The 14,081-nt window shown below is 44.5% G+C and overlaps 1 protein-coding gene across 1 annotated transcript in view; it reads right to left on the bottom strand.

The window, feature by feature from the left end:
- The window catches only part of LOC113883747 (cytochrome P450 3A24), a 44,149-nt gene extending 38,938 nt beyond the window's left edge, over window positions 1-5,211 (bottom strand). Inside the window, exons 1-2 of the mRNA XM_027527712.1 lie at window positions 5,038-5,211; window positions 720-813 (exon numbers count right to left, since the gene is read on the bottom strand). Coding sequence (XP_027383513.1) covers window positions 720-813; window positions 5,038-5,108 — 165 coding nt within the window. The 5' untranslated portion in view covers window positions 5,109-5,211. The remainder of the gene's footprint in view (window positions 1-719; window positions 814-5,037) is intronic.
- Between the last annotated feature and the right edge of the window lie 8,870 nt (window positions 5,212-14,081).

The following is a 14,081-nucleotide window of genomic DNA, read 5'->3' as shown; positions in this document are numbered from 1 at the left end:
TATTTAGCAGTTAAGTATCTGAAGCAAATAGACAACCACCATGTTGTCTCAGTTACACTAATTCCCTGCTCAAACTCATCCATGAGGTGCCCACTTTGAAAGCACAGAAGAAAAGCAGAAAGCTTTTGTTCCATTTTTCATATCCCAAAAGATGTCATGTGTAGCAAGAGGTAGAGCAGAAAAAGCGAGGAAAAAAAAAACAACCTGCAGGCACTAGCAGTTCTTGAGAGAATCCAAGTATGTGCAAATTACCTGATACATTAAAAGTGAAGCATCCAAGCAATTCAGGAGAAAGGAGAAAAAAGGGTACCCAGAGCTTATGCTACCAACAGGATACATCTGACTGTACTGTACGCTGCTTAAGAGCCACGACCAGGCATCCCTTCATGCTTCTCTCCTGACAATTAGTAGGGCTGTGCTTTGCTGGGAATCTGCACCTGGCAGAGATAAGACCCTCTTCACAAAGCTTACAAGATGGAACTTCAAGTCCTGTGCTGACTCAGCCAGAGAGTTCAGCTGTCTGAGGAGGCAAACCTGAGGCTCCTGACAGCTGACAACAGAGGCCTCGGGTAAAGAGGGCATGTGTGGGTGGGGCCTACAATGCCATTTCTGGGAAGTAAGAAAACTCTCCACTATCTCCTGAGGAGGAGAATTTTTACTATGCAACTCATCTGGGATTTGCAATAAGAAGCAAAAAAGGGACATCAAACAACACACACCTTTCGGTAGGACAGAACATTTCCAAAATAAGGCAGAGGTCTTGGCCCAGGAACTCCCAGCTTCTTAAATAGTCCGTGTGAATAAGTTCCATATCTATAAAGTGAAAGAGAAAATCCAGGTCAGGGATTGTGGAATGTGTGGAGCTGGCCAGTCACAGACTCGGAACTGGAACTGTCAGCCTAGAGAGGTAACATGTAGGCGATAAATAATAACAGCAATTCCAAAAGCAATAATTACTTTCATTCATCATCTTCTTTCCCTCTTGCACAGTGAGACAATATCACTTTCACCATCAAGTGAAATCTTGAAGGTCCTAATCCTAGATTGGATGCTTGATAAATATTTAAATTTGAGAGCTCCTGAGAGGTGTAGGCTATAATTCCTCCAAAAAATTCATTCATATGTATTCAGCAAGTTAACTCTTCCATGATTTAGAGATTCTCATTCTAGATACAAAGGGGAAACTTTTCTTTTCTGTATCAAACATGAGACTTTGGTTAACTGCATCTGCCCAATGACAGAGTTACTAGAGTCTACCTTGGCATTGTTCTTATCTTTCTCCTTTCCTCTATATTGTTTTGTTGTTTAGTCACTCAGTCATGTCTGATTCTTTGTCACTCTATGGACTGCAACATGCCAGGCTTCCCTGTCCTTCACTATCTCCTGGAGTTTGCTCAAACTCATGTTCATTGAGTCAGTGATACTATCCAACCATCTTATCCTCTGTCTCCCTCTTCTCTTCCTGCCTTCAATCACTCCCAGCATCAGGGTCTTCTCCAGTGAGTAAGCTCCTCCCATCAGACCTCCCTCCATGCTGCTGCTAAGTCTCTTCAGTCATGTCCGACTCTGTGCGACCCCATAGACAGCAGCCCACCAGGCTCCCCCCGTCCCTGGGATTCTCCAGGCAAGAACACTGGATCTGATTCTTCTTAACTCTGTCTTCACAAGCTGGCATTAAAACAAGCACAGTGTTCTTGTCTGTATAATGAAAACTGTGTTCAAGCCTTCCACTGCCATCATAGAAATTGAGTACCTTTCAGCTACACCCATGACTCTGTCACCAGGCAATTTGGTTGACTTGAACTACAAAAAAGGGTGGTTGACCCTTTTGTTCCCTGAAACTGTATAAATGAATCAATGACTAAAGGATCCATCTCCAGACCATTCCCCACCTCATGGCATCTGGTCCTCCAACCACCTGCTAAGCCCAGGGCCTGAAATACACTCATTTTTCTGAAGATTCTCAATCATAAAGCAGCTAGATTACTTCCTCTGCACTTCAACTATCTTAAAAACCAATCAAGCTGGTGCTCCCTATGCCAGGCCTACCTGCAGGTTATTCTTCATGTATTATGTGTGCAAGCTCACAGTTCCGAGTTGTGGATCTTTGCAAGCCTGCTCACTCTGGTGTTCCTGAGAGATGACAGAGTGCAGGAAAAGAGAGGCTGAAGGAAGAAACTGCCATCGATGGTTTAAACATGAACTTGCTAGGCCTCCAAGGCTAACTCTCTAGAGGCAAATTAGTAAGGTATGGTTGAAAAGCATGCTATGTGTAAATGGTTCATCATGCCCTATGGGCACTTTCAACAAAGAGATATCACGGTTCCCAGTCTTCAGTTACCTTTCCGTGTAGAGCAACAGACTTTGTGTGACCAAAAATGAGTGACCATAAAAAACTCCAGAATACTGGACTAAGCTCCTCTCTCTCCTTCTTTGGAAGGTAGCCTTTAAGGTAGCACAGGTTCAAATCTCTGTAGAAATCTAGCGGTCTTAAAGTATGTGATGAGAGAAACCCAAAAAATTTCAGGAAAGTACCTATGTTGGAAGTGCACACAGAGGTACCTTGGCCAAGTGCAGTCGGCTATATCTCTCTTTCCTCCAAAGCAAGTGGTGGAGGTGTGGGCACCAATCACCACAAAAGAGATGGCCTGGGCTATTCAAACCCCAGTTGCTTCCTCTGTCTTCACAAACAGGGCAAGTCAATGTCTGCTTCTGAACCTTCAGTGTGCTGCTGCTGCTGCTGCTGCTAAGTCGCTTTAGTCGTGTCCGACTCTGTGCGACGCCATATATGGCAGCCCAACAGGCTCCACCATCCCTGGGATTCTCCAAGCAAGAATGCTGGAGTGGGTTGCTACATAAACTCAAAAGTGATGCCAAGCAATTGAGTGAACATGTTGGCAACACTGGTCCCACAGAGAGCTCTGGTATAGTGTCTAAATTCACATGGTTCCACCAAGGCAGCAGGTGGACTGAGTGAATTATTTGGCTTCTTTCTAGCTCTTTACTTTTTGGTTGGTACAGTAATGCTATTTTGGGTAAAAAGGAAGGGGCTAAAGATAAAGCCAACATTTTTATTGTCTTTACATCCTGTCAGCCTAACAAGAGCATTGCCTGCAGCGGCCGATTCCTGGCTGCACCAGCACCTTCTCAGGCTACAGGGATGTTTGCCTGGTGGGACACTAGCTGGTACCAGCCCCACTGTCAGACGGACCACACACAGTGTGATTGAGGTTGTGTCTTGTCCCCAGGCTTCCAGCAGATGAGATGCCAACCCTGTTGACCTTCTGTGGGACCAGGTCTGAGGAATAACTCTAGGGGGTCTGCTCTGAGGAAAGAGGAATATTCTCCCCTCCATCCCGATCTCTTTCTGGATGCCTCTCATATCATCACCAGCTCCCAGGCATGTATACTCATCTGCCCTGAAGACTAAAATAGCTTGCTGGACATGCATATTTAAAAGGGTATATCACAGGAATATTTTACTACACTAGATTCATATTCCAGGCATTATTCTAGAGGGCGAATTTATTTACATACCTTTCTAGGTGCTGGAACACCTAGAAACAGTCCTCTTTTGTCCTTCAGGGGAAAACCACATGCTGGAAATACTCATATTGATTTTGAATCCCATGGACAGAGGAGCCTGGTAGGCTACAGTCCATGGGGTCGCTAAGAGTCAGGCACGACTGAGCAACTTCACTTTCACTTTTCACTTTCATGCATTGGAGAAGGAAATGGCAACCCACTCCAGTGTTCTTGCCTGGAGAATCCCAGGGACAGAGGAGCCTGTTGGGCTGCCTTCTGTGGGGTCACAAAGAGTCAGACACGACTGACGCGACTTAGCAGCAGCAGCAGCAGTACTAAATAGAATGAAATTAAACTGTACCAATTAATTTTATAATAATAGACAGAAAATATGTTGCTGAAATAACTTAAATTCCTAATACTTCTTTCAAGTAATTAAAATGAGGTTAATATTACCCACATACATGTCATCATGATTTACTACACTTAGTGAAAATGAAATTGACACAGAACCTAAATGTGATTTGTAGGGGTATCTCTCTAATCACTCATTAGAAATAACTCCTCTCCCAATCCAATCCATGATACCAGAATCTCAACATTGAAAGGAATTTTTCTGCTAGATGGTTTTGATTCAACCTCCTGTGCCACACTTATACAGGGAAAATAAAATCCAAATTGGACTCTGGGGCTTGTGCCTCTTGTAGGCTTAGCAGATGTCATATCACAGGGGAAATAAATATGTACATTGATTCTAACCCTTCCAGAGATTGGGAGAAAAGGTGAAAGAAATGAATATAATTTCAAGATTTTTACCAAGTCTCCTCAGATCTTAAGCTTTCTCATTTGGAAACTAGATAATTTCTGCAGAGTACAGGGTGCGGGAATTGAGTCTTAGGAAGGGATGCCCTGAGGAGGGGCACAGAAAAGGGGAAGGTCTGACCATGAAAAAAAGGGTGCTCAGTCTCAGGCCTCCCAACAAAGTCGGGGTGCACCCCATGCCTTGTGTAAATAACACCTGGAAGAAGGGTCCGGAGCAGGAACTCCTGAGTGACAAAGGGGCCGATACTTCCTCATGTCTCTTGCAGCAGGTACAGTCAGAGAGACTGAAACAAAAATCCACGTTGATCCTTGCCTCCAGGATTCCCAGCCATGGGAATCAGTAAGGACTATGCTGTACATGGGCCAGTTGTTTTTAATTTGCCCTTGATGGACTCTGGTTGACTACTCTAGGTCCACGCAAACTGGCAGTCAATCAGAGGGTCATTCTCAGGAGCAAATAATGTCACAAACCCTCCTAACTATGCTAACAGCAACTCAGGAGTACAGTTAACTCCTTCAACAGATGTGGGTAAGATCGATGATAATAACCCACTTGGTGCCCATAGCACATGATGCTTGAGCAACTTCCCCTCCATTTACTTTGAACTTTAAAAAACTAAGGGAACCCCCTTTCCTGATTAGCACCCCAAGACCTAGGTTTTAGAAGAGATGAGCCTAACAGTTACTCACAGATAAAGGAGCACCAGGCTGATAGACAGGAGAACCCAGGTTTCCATGGAAAAGCTTGGGATTAGCTCCATGGCCACTTTCTTGGTGATTCCCTCCTCTGAGTTTCCTTTCAGCTGTGTGTGCTGCTCTCTGCCTACCTCTCAGTGTGAAGCTTCTGTTCACATTAGGTGGAGATTCAGTGCGGTTGGGAGATTTATGTGCTTAGAAAGGAGTTGGAGCTGGAGCTGCAACCAATAGAAGAGCCACCTGGGCTCCACCTGTAGGAGCCCTCTCGGCCTTGGTAGTTGGCTGAGCATCATACACATTACAGTTTGACCTCCCTTGAGTTCATATTCTGTAGGAAATCAATAAACAACTCAATCAGTGTTAACAGTAAGCCCAAAGGTTACAGAAACTCAAATAAAGCCACTGGCTTTAATTCTCCTCTCGACTGCCCTGTCTCTAGGGTTGCCTGCAGTCCAAAATGTTTGAAATTGTTCAAACAAGATGATGGTGGCAGTGTAGTTGCCAAGTCGTGTCCCACTCTTTGTGACCCCATGCACAGTGGCCCGACAGGCTCCTCTGTCCATGGGATTTCCCAGGCAAGAATACTGGAGTCAGGTGTTATCTCCTTCTCTAGGGGGTCAAACAAGATGGCTGTACTGATTGTTACTGTTACTTATATGATTTTTTTTTTCTGCCCAGGAATGCCCCTGTTTCCCTTGTAGGCTCTTAATTATGCTTCAAAATGAAGTTCAGACAGAACATCTGTGTTAGAGATTTCCCAAACAAACCTCCTTGAGCAGATATAACAATTTCATCCTCTGGGGACTTCTGTCCCTTGCACACAATCCTACTATCTCCCACACCACAGTCAGTTTCCACTTCTAGTCCCCTCAGTGGATCAAGAGCTTGGGCACATGCTGGATACTAGCCACAGTCATGTCCCAGGTACCTAGCACAGTGCTTTCAGAAGTGCTTTCCTGAATTGTTGACACACCAAGAGGGCCTGGCTGGGCCTTGGTCACTGTCTCTGTATTTTCAGGAGAATCCATCAGAATCCTGTTGACAAGAGGGCCCCAGAAGGAAAGGCAGGACATGGAGGAGAGGGTGATGGCTGCACCAATGGTATCAATTCAGGCTCATTCCTGTCCCACCCTCAGAGTATCCTGCAAGTCAGATTCTAGATCAAAGAATGGTCTCCTCTCTCTGGAAAGGCTGCAATCCAAGATCAAAGGGTGTAAAGAGAGAGAAAAAAGCAGCCCAATGGCCAAGAGGACCCCAACGTCCTTAGCCACCAGTAATGTGGCATGTACAGCAACAGGACTCCAAAAAGATCACACGAGGGCATGTTATCTCTGGGGAATGTGAGGTGTGGGTGGGTCAGAGCAGACAGGTTCCCACTTGTGGACATGTAGGGCATTTGGGGCTTCCCAGGTGGCACCAGTTGTAAAAGAAAAAAAAAAACCCCACTTGCTAATGCAGGAGACCTAAGATACACAGGTTAGATCCCTGGGATGGGAAGATCCCCTGGAGGAGGAAATGGCAACCATCTCCAGTATTCTTGCCTGGAGAATCCCATGGCAGAGGATCCTGGAGGGCTACAGTCCACAGGGTTACATAGAGTTGGACACTACTGTAGCGAATTAGCATGCACAAAACAGGGAGTGTTTACTGGGTAACAAGGAGCTGATACTGAGGAGGCCTAGAGTAGCCGTTGGTATTACCAGCTGGTAGGCCTTCCCCTGTGCAGTTAATTCGCTTCAGTCATATCTGACTCTGTGTCCCATGGGCTGTAGCCCACCAGGCTCCTCTGTCCATGGGATTCTCTAGGCAAGGATACTGGAATGGGTTGCCATGCCCTCCTCCAGGGGATCTTCCCAACCCAGGGATTGAATCAGCATCTCTTATGTCTCCTGCAATGGCAGACGAGTTCTTTACCACTAGAGCCACCTTCTATCCATGCTGAATTCCTGATGGGAGCAGTATGAAGGCTGAGCATCGAGAATTTACACTGGCTCATTATCAGTACTTTGAACCATGTCCTGCATCTGCCAGGCCTGAATGACCATGGATTACATGAAAAACAAAAGCTCAAAGGTTCCCAAAACTTGATAGAAACATAAGACATGTAAGCTGTGTTTGTGCACTTCCTTCTCCCTTTATCCTTTCTCACTTTTACTCCTACAGAAAGTGATACTCATCTCTTGGTAACTCTTTCCCTCACTCTGGCCTGAGAGTTCCCAAGGCTGTTCCATACTGGCCTGAGTGGAAGTCTCATTAGTAAAATGCAGCAAGTCTGAACTATGTCTCCTGCACTTTTTTATTTCCTTGGGAGCTTCTCATGGAGCATGATATTTCTACCATCAGAGTTTGTCATCTTAGGGTTCACTTCTTCCAGGAGGCCTCTGTTAAAATCCACATCCAATGAGAATTGTATTGTCTGAACACATTTATCTGTCCATTGCGTCATCCAAGTGAGTTAATTCAGCTGGTTAATTCAGCGCTGGTATTGTGCTGGACTGTGGGCTAGAAGCCATCCAGTCCCCTCCCTGGGGAGCAGCCTCCGGTGGAGGGAGTGAGACACACAACCAAGCTCAGTATGGGGCATACCTCTGGAATCCTTGGGGAAATGGAGCCCTAGAGAGAGGCAGCAAAGGAGAGAAATGAACGGAAGCTTGAGTACCAACAAAGCACAGACCTGGGAAACTGGACGATGATCCCCAGGGAAAGTCAGAAAGTCCAAGGAATTTTGATACATTTCTGCCCCCTTTTGGTACCTTCCCTGGGTACTGTTGGGGCTTCCCTGGTGGCTCAACTGTAAACAATCTGCCTGCAATGCAGGAGACCCAGGCTCGATCCCTGGGTCAGGAAGGTCCCCCTGGAGAAGGGAATGGCTACCCACTCCAGCATTCCTGCCTGGAGAATCCCATGGCCAGAGGAGCCTGATGGACTACTACCATGGTGTTGCAAAGAGTGGGACATATTTGAATGATTAAGCACACGCACACATGGCATAGTTTTAAAGAGGGTCATGCTACAATCCTCCATTTACAGATAGAAAGTGAGCCTTAGTGACTGCAAGTGGCTTCCCAACAGCTATTGATCAAAACATGTTATAAATAATATGAAGAAAGATGGCAAGTCTTCTGCTCTGAAATGCCGATATTCAACATTTGCTGATTCATGATGAGAGTCACTGTGTGAAATAGTGAGACCCAAGGCTGAAGCAGCACATTGGTCACAATTCTGGCTCTGTCTCCATGTCTACCCCTGCCCAGGGGCTCCCCCATGGGTCTGCAGAACCCAGACTTCATGTCACCTCAGCAGGAACAAGGACAGGTGCTTGTCATGAGGACCCACCTGTCTGTATTCTCCACTGAGAGGAACACAAAATACATCCCCATGAAGAGATTACAGTGTCATCTGATAACTACTGACAACTTAATTCACTCAGCTAAACCCACAGCCTTTCTTATTCTTCTTGAAAACAAAACCCTTGTGGAAACTACATACTTTCATCTTCCTCCAAAACATATGCTAATATGATGGTTTTCTCACCAACACTTACATGCCATCACCTTCCCAATTCACCTCAGGGCCTGGTCCAGCTGGTTGGAATCTGTCTAGTGTCAATAGTCTAGTCAAGTCCTGGAAAAATGTGTAGCCAGAGCCACGTCCTAGCAAAGGCAAATGGCTTGCTCTGCAAGGGGAAATAACAGAAGGCATGGTCTTTGTGCTCTTCGTTCCACAGCCAGACACACCTGACTTGAAAAGTCTCACTTACGAAGACCGTGAAGGAAGACGTGTGTGCCTGAAGAGCACCCCACACCTCACGTCTCTCATCTGGTCATTTGTGTACTGACGGCCTGGCATGGTCAAAGCTCTATTCCAAGTGCTTCACATGCAGATGTGACTAAGATCCTGATATTACTCAGGTGGAAGATAGAAATAGACAATTATAGTACTGCCAAGGTAAACTAATTATACATGTTTTAGAAACACAGTGTCCTCATCAACAATACGTGGCTTCTCTTTTCAGACTTCAGCAATCAGTCAGAGATGGAAATCAAAGAACACTCATGGAATTGGGCATTAGGCTCAGATATCAGGAGAGGTGAGCAGGGTGCCAGGGACTCAGTGATGTAAGAGGCCCTGTCAGTCTGCTATTCCTCTCCTTTTAGAGGTGACTCCTCTTCTGGGAAGCTTGTCCACTGGCTGAGAGAACTGCTCACAGTATGGGAAGGCTGTGTTTCTCTGGAATGATGTGTGTGCTAGATTCCAATTTCACAGATCACGGGTCTGTGACCAGAGCACTGCCCCAACAGAGACAAGGTGAGGGCCCCTAGCAAGCCAGTCCGTAGGGGCTGGGGTGAGGTACAGGGATGTTCTTTCTGACCCACACATATCCCACCATGAAGAAACACACACGTGCCCTTAAGCAGGTGCACTTCCGTGGACTTCACAGCAAAGGGATGAGAAGGACCTCATGGCTGCTCACTTTCGACTCCATTCCTGAGTTTCTCTTTCTTGATAAATGAATCACTAATATCTCTACTGCACAGTACACCTTAGAAAGTTCTTTCAGGAAAAGAAAAGTGAAGTTGCTCTGTTGTGTCCAACTCTGAGACCCCATGAACTGTAGCCTGCCAGGCTCCTCCATTCATGAGATTTTCCAGGCAAGAATACTGGAGTGGGTTACCATGTCCTTCTCCAGGGTTTCTTCCCAACCCAGGGACCAAACTCAGGTCTCCCACATTGTAGGCAGTCTCTTTACGGTCTGAGCCACCAGGGAAGCCAAGAAAGTTCTTTCATGTCTCTCTTAACTGATTTCCCTGAAAATTCTGTGAGATAAGTAGTGCTGGTGTTGTTTGATTCCCACTTTACAGATGTAAAAACAGAAGCTTAGAGTGGGGAAGAATCTTGCCCAAACATTAAACCATGAATGCAGGGCATGGAGCTAGATCTCATAATTCTAAATTGTGCCAGTGTCATGCTTGGCTGGATTCCAAGAGGCTTCCTGGAATAACCTGGCTAGATCATACATCATGACCAAGTGGGCTTTATCCCAGGGGTGCAAGGATTCTTCAATATTTGCAAATCAAACAATGTGATACACCACATTAACAAATTGAAAGATAAAAACCATATGACTATCTCAATAGATGCAGAGAAAGCCGTTGACAAAATTCAACATCCATTTATGATAAAAAAAAAAAAAAAACCCTCCAGAAAGCAGGCATAGAAGGAACATACCTCAACATAATAAAGGCCATATATGATAAACTCACAACAAACATTATCCTCAATGGTGAAAAATTGAAAGCATTTCCCCTAAAATCAGGAACAAGACAAGGGTGCCCACTCTCACCACTACTATTCAACATAATTTTGGAAGTTTTGGCCACAGCAATCAGAGCAGAAAAAGAAATAAAAGGAATCCAGATTGGAAAGAAGTAAAACTCTCACTGTTTGCAGATGACATGATCCTCTACATAGAAAACGCTAAAGACTCCACCAGAAAATTACTAGAGCTAATCAATGACTATAGTAAAGTTGCAGGATATAAAATTAACACAGAGAAATCCTTTGCATTCCTATACACTAACAATGAGAAAACAGAAAGAGAAATTAAGGAAACAATTCCATTCACCATTGCAACAAAAAGAATAAAATATTTAGGAATAAATCTAACTAAAGAAACAAAAGACCTATATAGATAACTGCTGCTGCTAAGTCACCTCAGTCATGTCCAACTCTGTGTGACCCCATAGACGGAAGCCCACCAGGCTCCACCATCCGTGGAATTCTCCAGGCAAGAACACTGGAGTGGGTTGCCACTGCCTTCTCCAATGCATGAAAGTGAAAAGTGAAAGTGAAGTTGCTCAGTCGTGTCCTACTCTTAGCGACCCCATGGACTGCAGCCCACCAGGCTCCTCAGTCCATGGAATTTTCCAGGCAAGAGTACTGGAGTGGGGTGCCATTGCCTTCTTCGATATAGATAACTATAAAACACTAATGAAAGAAATCAAAGATGACACAAATAGATGGAGAAATATACCATGTTCCTGGATTGGAAGAATCAATATAGTGAAAAAGGAGTATACTACCCAAAGTGATCTATAGATTTAATGCAATCCCTATAAAGCTGCTGCTGCTGCTAAACTGTGTCAGTCATGTCCGACTCTGTGCGACCCCATAGACGGCAGCCCACCAGGCTCCTCTGTCCCTTGGATTCTCCAGGAAAGAACACTGGAGTGGGTTGCCATTTCCTTCTCCAGTGCATGAAAGTGAAAAGTGAAAGTGAAGTCGTTCAGTCATGTCCAACTCTTTGCAACCCCACGGACTGCAGCCTACCAGGGTCCTCCATCCATGAGATTTCCCAGGCAAGAGTACTGGAGTGGGTTGCCATTGCCTTCTCCCCCTATAAATCTACCAATGGTATTTTTCAGAGAACTAGAACAAATAATTTCACAATCTGTATGGAAATACAGAAAACCTTGAATAGCCAAAGCAATCTTAGGAAGAAGAATGGAACTGGAGGAATCAACCTGCCTGACCTCAGACTATACTACAAAGATACAGTCATCAAGACAGTATGGTGCTGGCACAAAGACAGAAATATAGATCAATGGAGCAAAATAGAAAGCACAGAGATAAATCCACACACCTATGGACACCTTACCTTTGACAAAGGAGGCAAGAATATACAAGGGAGAAAATACAATCTCTTTAACAAGTGGTGCTTGGAAAACTGGTCAACCCCTTGTAAAAGAATGAAATTAGAACACTTTCTAACACCATACACAAAAATAAACTCAAAATGGATTAGAGATCTAAATGTAAGACCAGAAACTATAAAATTCCTAGAGGAAAACACAGGCAAAACACTCTCCGATGTAAATCATAACAGGACCCTCTATGACCCACCTCCCAGAGTAATGGAACTAAAAGCAAAAATAAACAAATGGGACCTAATTAAACTTAAAAGCTTTTGCACAACTAAGGAAACTGTAAGCAAGGTGAAAAAGCCTTCAGAATGGGATAAAATAATAGCAAATGAAGCAACTGACAAAGAATTAATTTCAAAAATATACAAGCAGCACCTGAAGCTCAATTCCAGAAAAATAAATGACCCAATCAAAAAATGGGCCAAAGAACTAAACAGACATTTCTCCAAAGAAGACATACAGATGGCTAAAAAACACATGAAAAGATGCTCAACATCACTCATTATTAGATAAATGCAAATCAAACCCAGAATGAGATATCATCTCATGCCAGTCAGAATGGCTGCTATCCAAAAGTCTACAACCAATACATGCTGGAGAGAGTGTGGAGAAAAGGGAATCCTCTTACACTGTTGGTGGGAATGCAAACTAGTACAGCGACTATGAAGAACAGTGTGGAGATTCCTTAAAAAACTGGAAATAGAACTGCCATATGACCCAGCAATCCCACTGCTGGGCATACACACCAAGGAAACCAGAAATGAAAGAGACACATGTACCCCAGTGTTCATCACAGCACTGTTTATAATAGCCAGAACATGGAAGCAACCTAGATATCCATCAGCAGATGAATGCGTAAGAAAGCTGTGGTACATATACACAATGGAGTATTCAGTTCAGTCAGTTCAGTCGCTCAGTCGTGTCCGACTCCTTGCGACCCCATGAATCGCAGCACCCCAGGCCTCCCTGTCCATCACCAACTCCCGGAGTTCACTCAGACTTACATTCATCGAGCCAGTGATGCCATCCAGCCATCTCATCCTCTGTCGTCCCCTTCTCCTCCTGCCCCCAATCCCTCCCAGCATCAGAGTCTTTTCCAATGAGTCAACTCTTCCTTCGCATGAGGTGGCCAAAGTACTGGAGTTTCAGCTTTAGCATCATTCCTTCCAAAGAAATCCCAGGGCTGATCTCCTTCAGAATGGACTGGTTGGATCTCCTTGCAGTCCAAGGGACTCTCAAGAGTCTTCTCCAACACCACAGTTCAAAAGCATCAATTCTTCGGCGCTCAGCCTTCTTCACAGTCCAACTCTCACATCCATACATGACCACAGGAAAAACCATAGCCTTGACTAGACGGACCTTTGTTGGCAAAGTAATGTCTCTGCTTTTGAATATGCTATCTAGGTTGGTCATAACTTTTCTTCAAGGGGTAAGCGTCTTTTAATTTCATGGTTGCAGTCACAATCTGCAGTGATTTTGGAGCCCCCCAAAATAAAGTCTGACACTGTTTCCACTGTTTCCCCATCTTTTCCCATGAAGTGATGGGACCAGATGCCATGATCTTAGTTTTCTGAATGTTGAGTTTGTTTTTTTTTTTAACTTTACAATATTGTATTAGTTTTGCCAAATATAGAAATGAATCCACCACAGGTATACCTGTGTTCCCCATCCTGAACCCTCCTCCCTCCTCCCTCCCCATACCCTCCCTCTGGGTCGTCCCAGTGCACCAGCCGCAACCTAGATGCCCATCAGCAGATGAATGGATAAGAAAGCTGTGGTACATATACACAATGGAGTATTACTCAGCCATTAAAAAGAATACATTTGAATCAGTTCTAATGAATGTTGAGTTTTAAGCCAATTTTTTCACTCTCCTCTTTCACTTTCATCAAGAGGCTTTTTAGTTCCTCTTCACTTTCTGCCATAAGAGTGGTGTCATCTGCATATCTGAGGTTATTGATATTTCTCCCAGCAATCTTGATTCCAGCTTGTGCTTCCTCCAGCCTAGCGTTTCTCATGATGTATTCGGCATATAAGTTAAATAAGCACGATGACAATATACAGCCTTGATGTATTCCTTTTCCTATTTGGAACCAGTCTGTTGTTCCATGTCCAGTTCTAACTGTTGCTTCCTGACCTGCATACACATTTCTCAAGAGGTAGGTCAGGTGGTCTGGTATTCCCATCTCTTTCAAGATTTTCCACAGTTTATTGTGATCCACACAGTCAAAGGCTTTGGCATAGTCAATAAAGCAGAAATAGATGTTTTTCTGGAACTCTCTTGCTTTTTCCATGATCCAGCAGATGTGGGCAATTTGGTCTCTGGTTCCTCTG

This window comes from Bos indicus x Bos taurus, chromosome 25 (assembly GCF_003369695.1).
Source record: "Bos indicus x Bos taurus breed Angus x Brahman F1 hybrid chromosome 25, Bos_hybrid_MaternalHap_v2.0, whole genome shotgun sequence".
Lineage (NCBI taxonomy): Eukaryota > Metazoa > Chordata > Mammalia > Artiodactyla > Bovidae > Bos > Bos indicus x Bos taurus.
The sequence above is the reverse complement of the archived record's forward strand: the minus strand, read 5'-3'. Positions and strand labels throughout refer to the sequence as shown.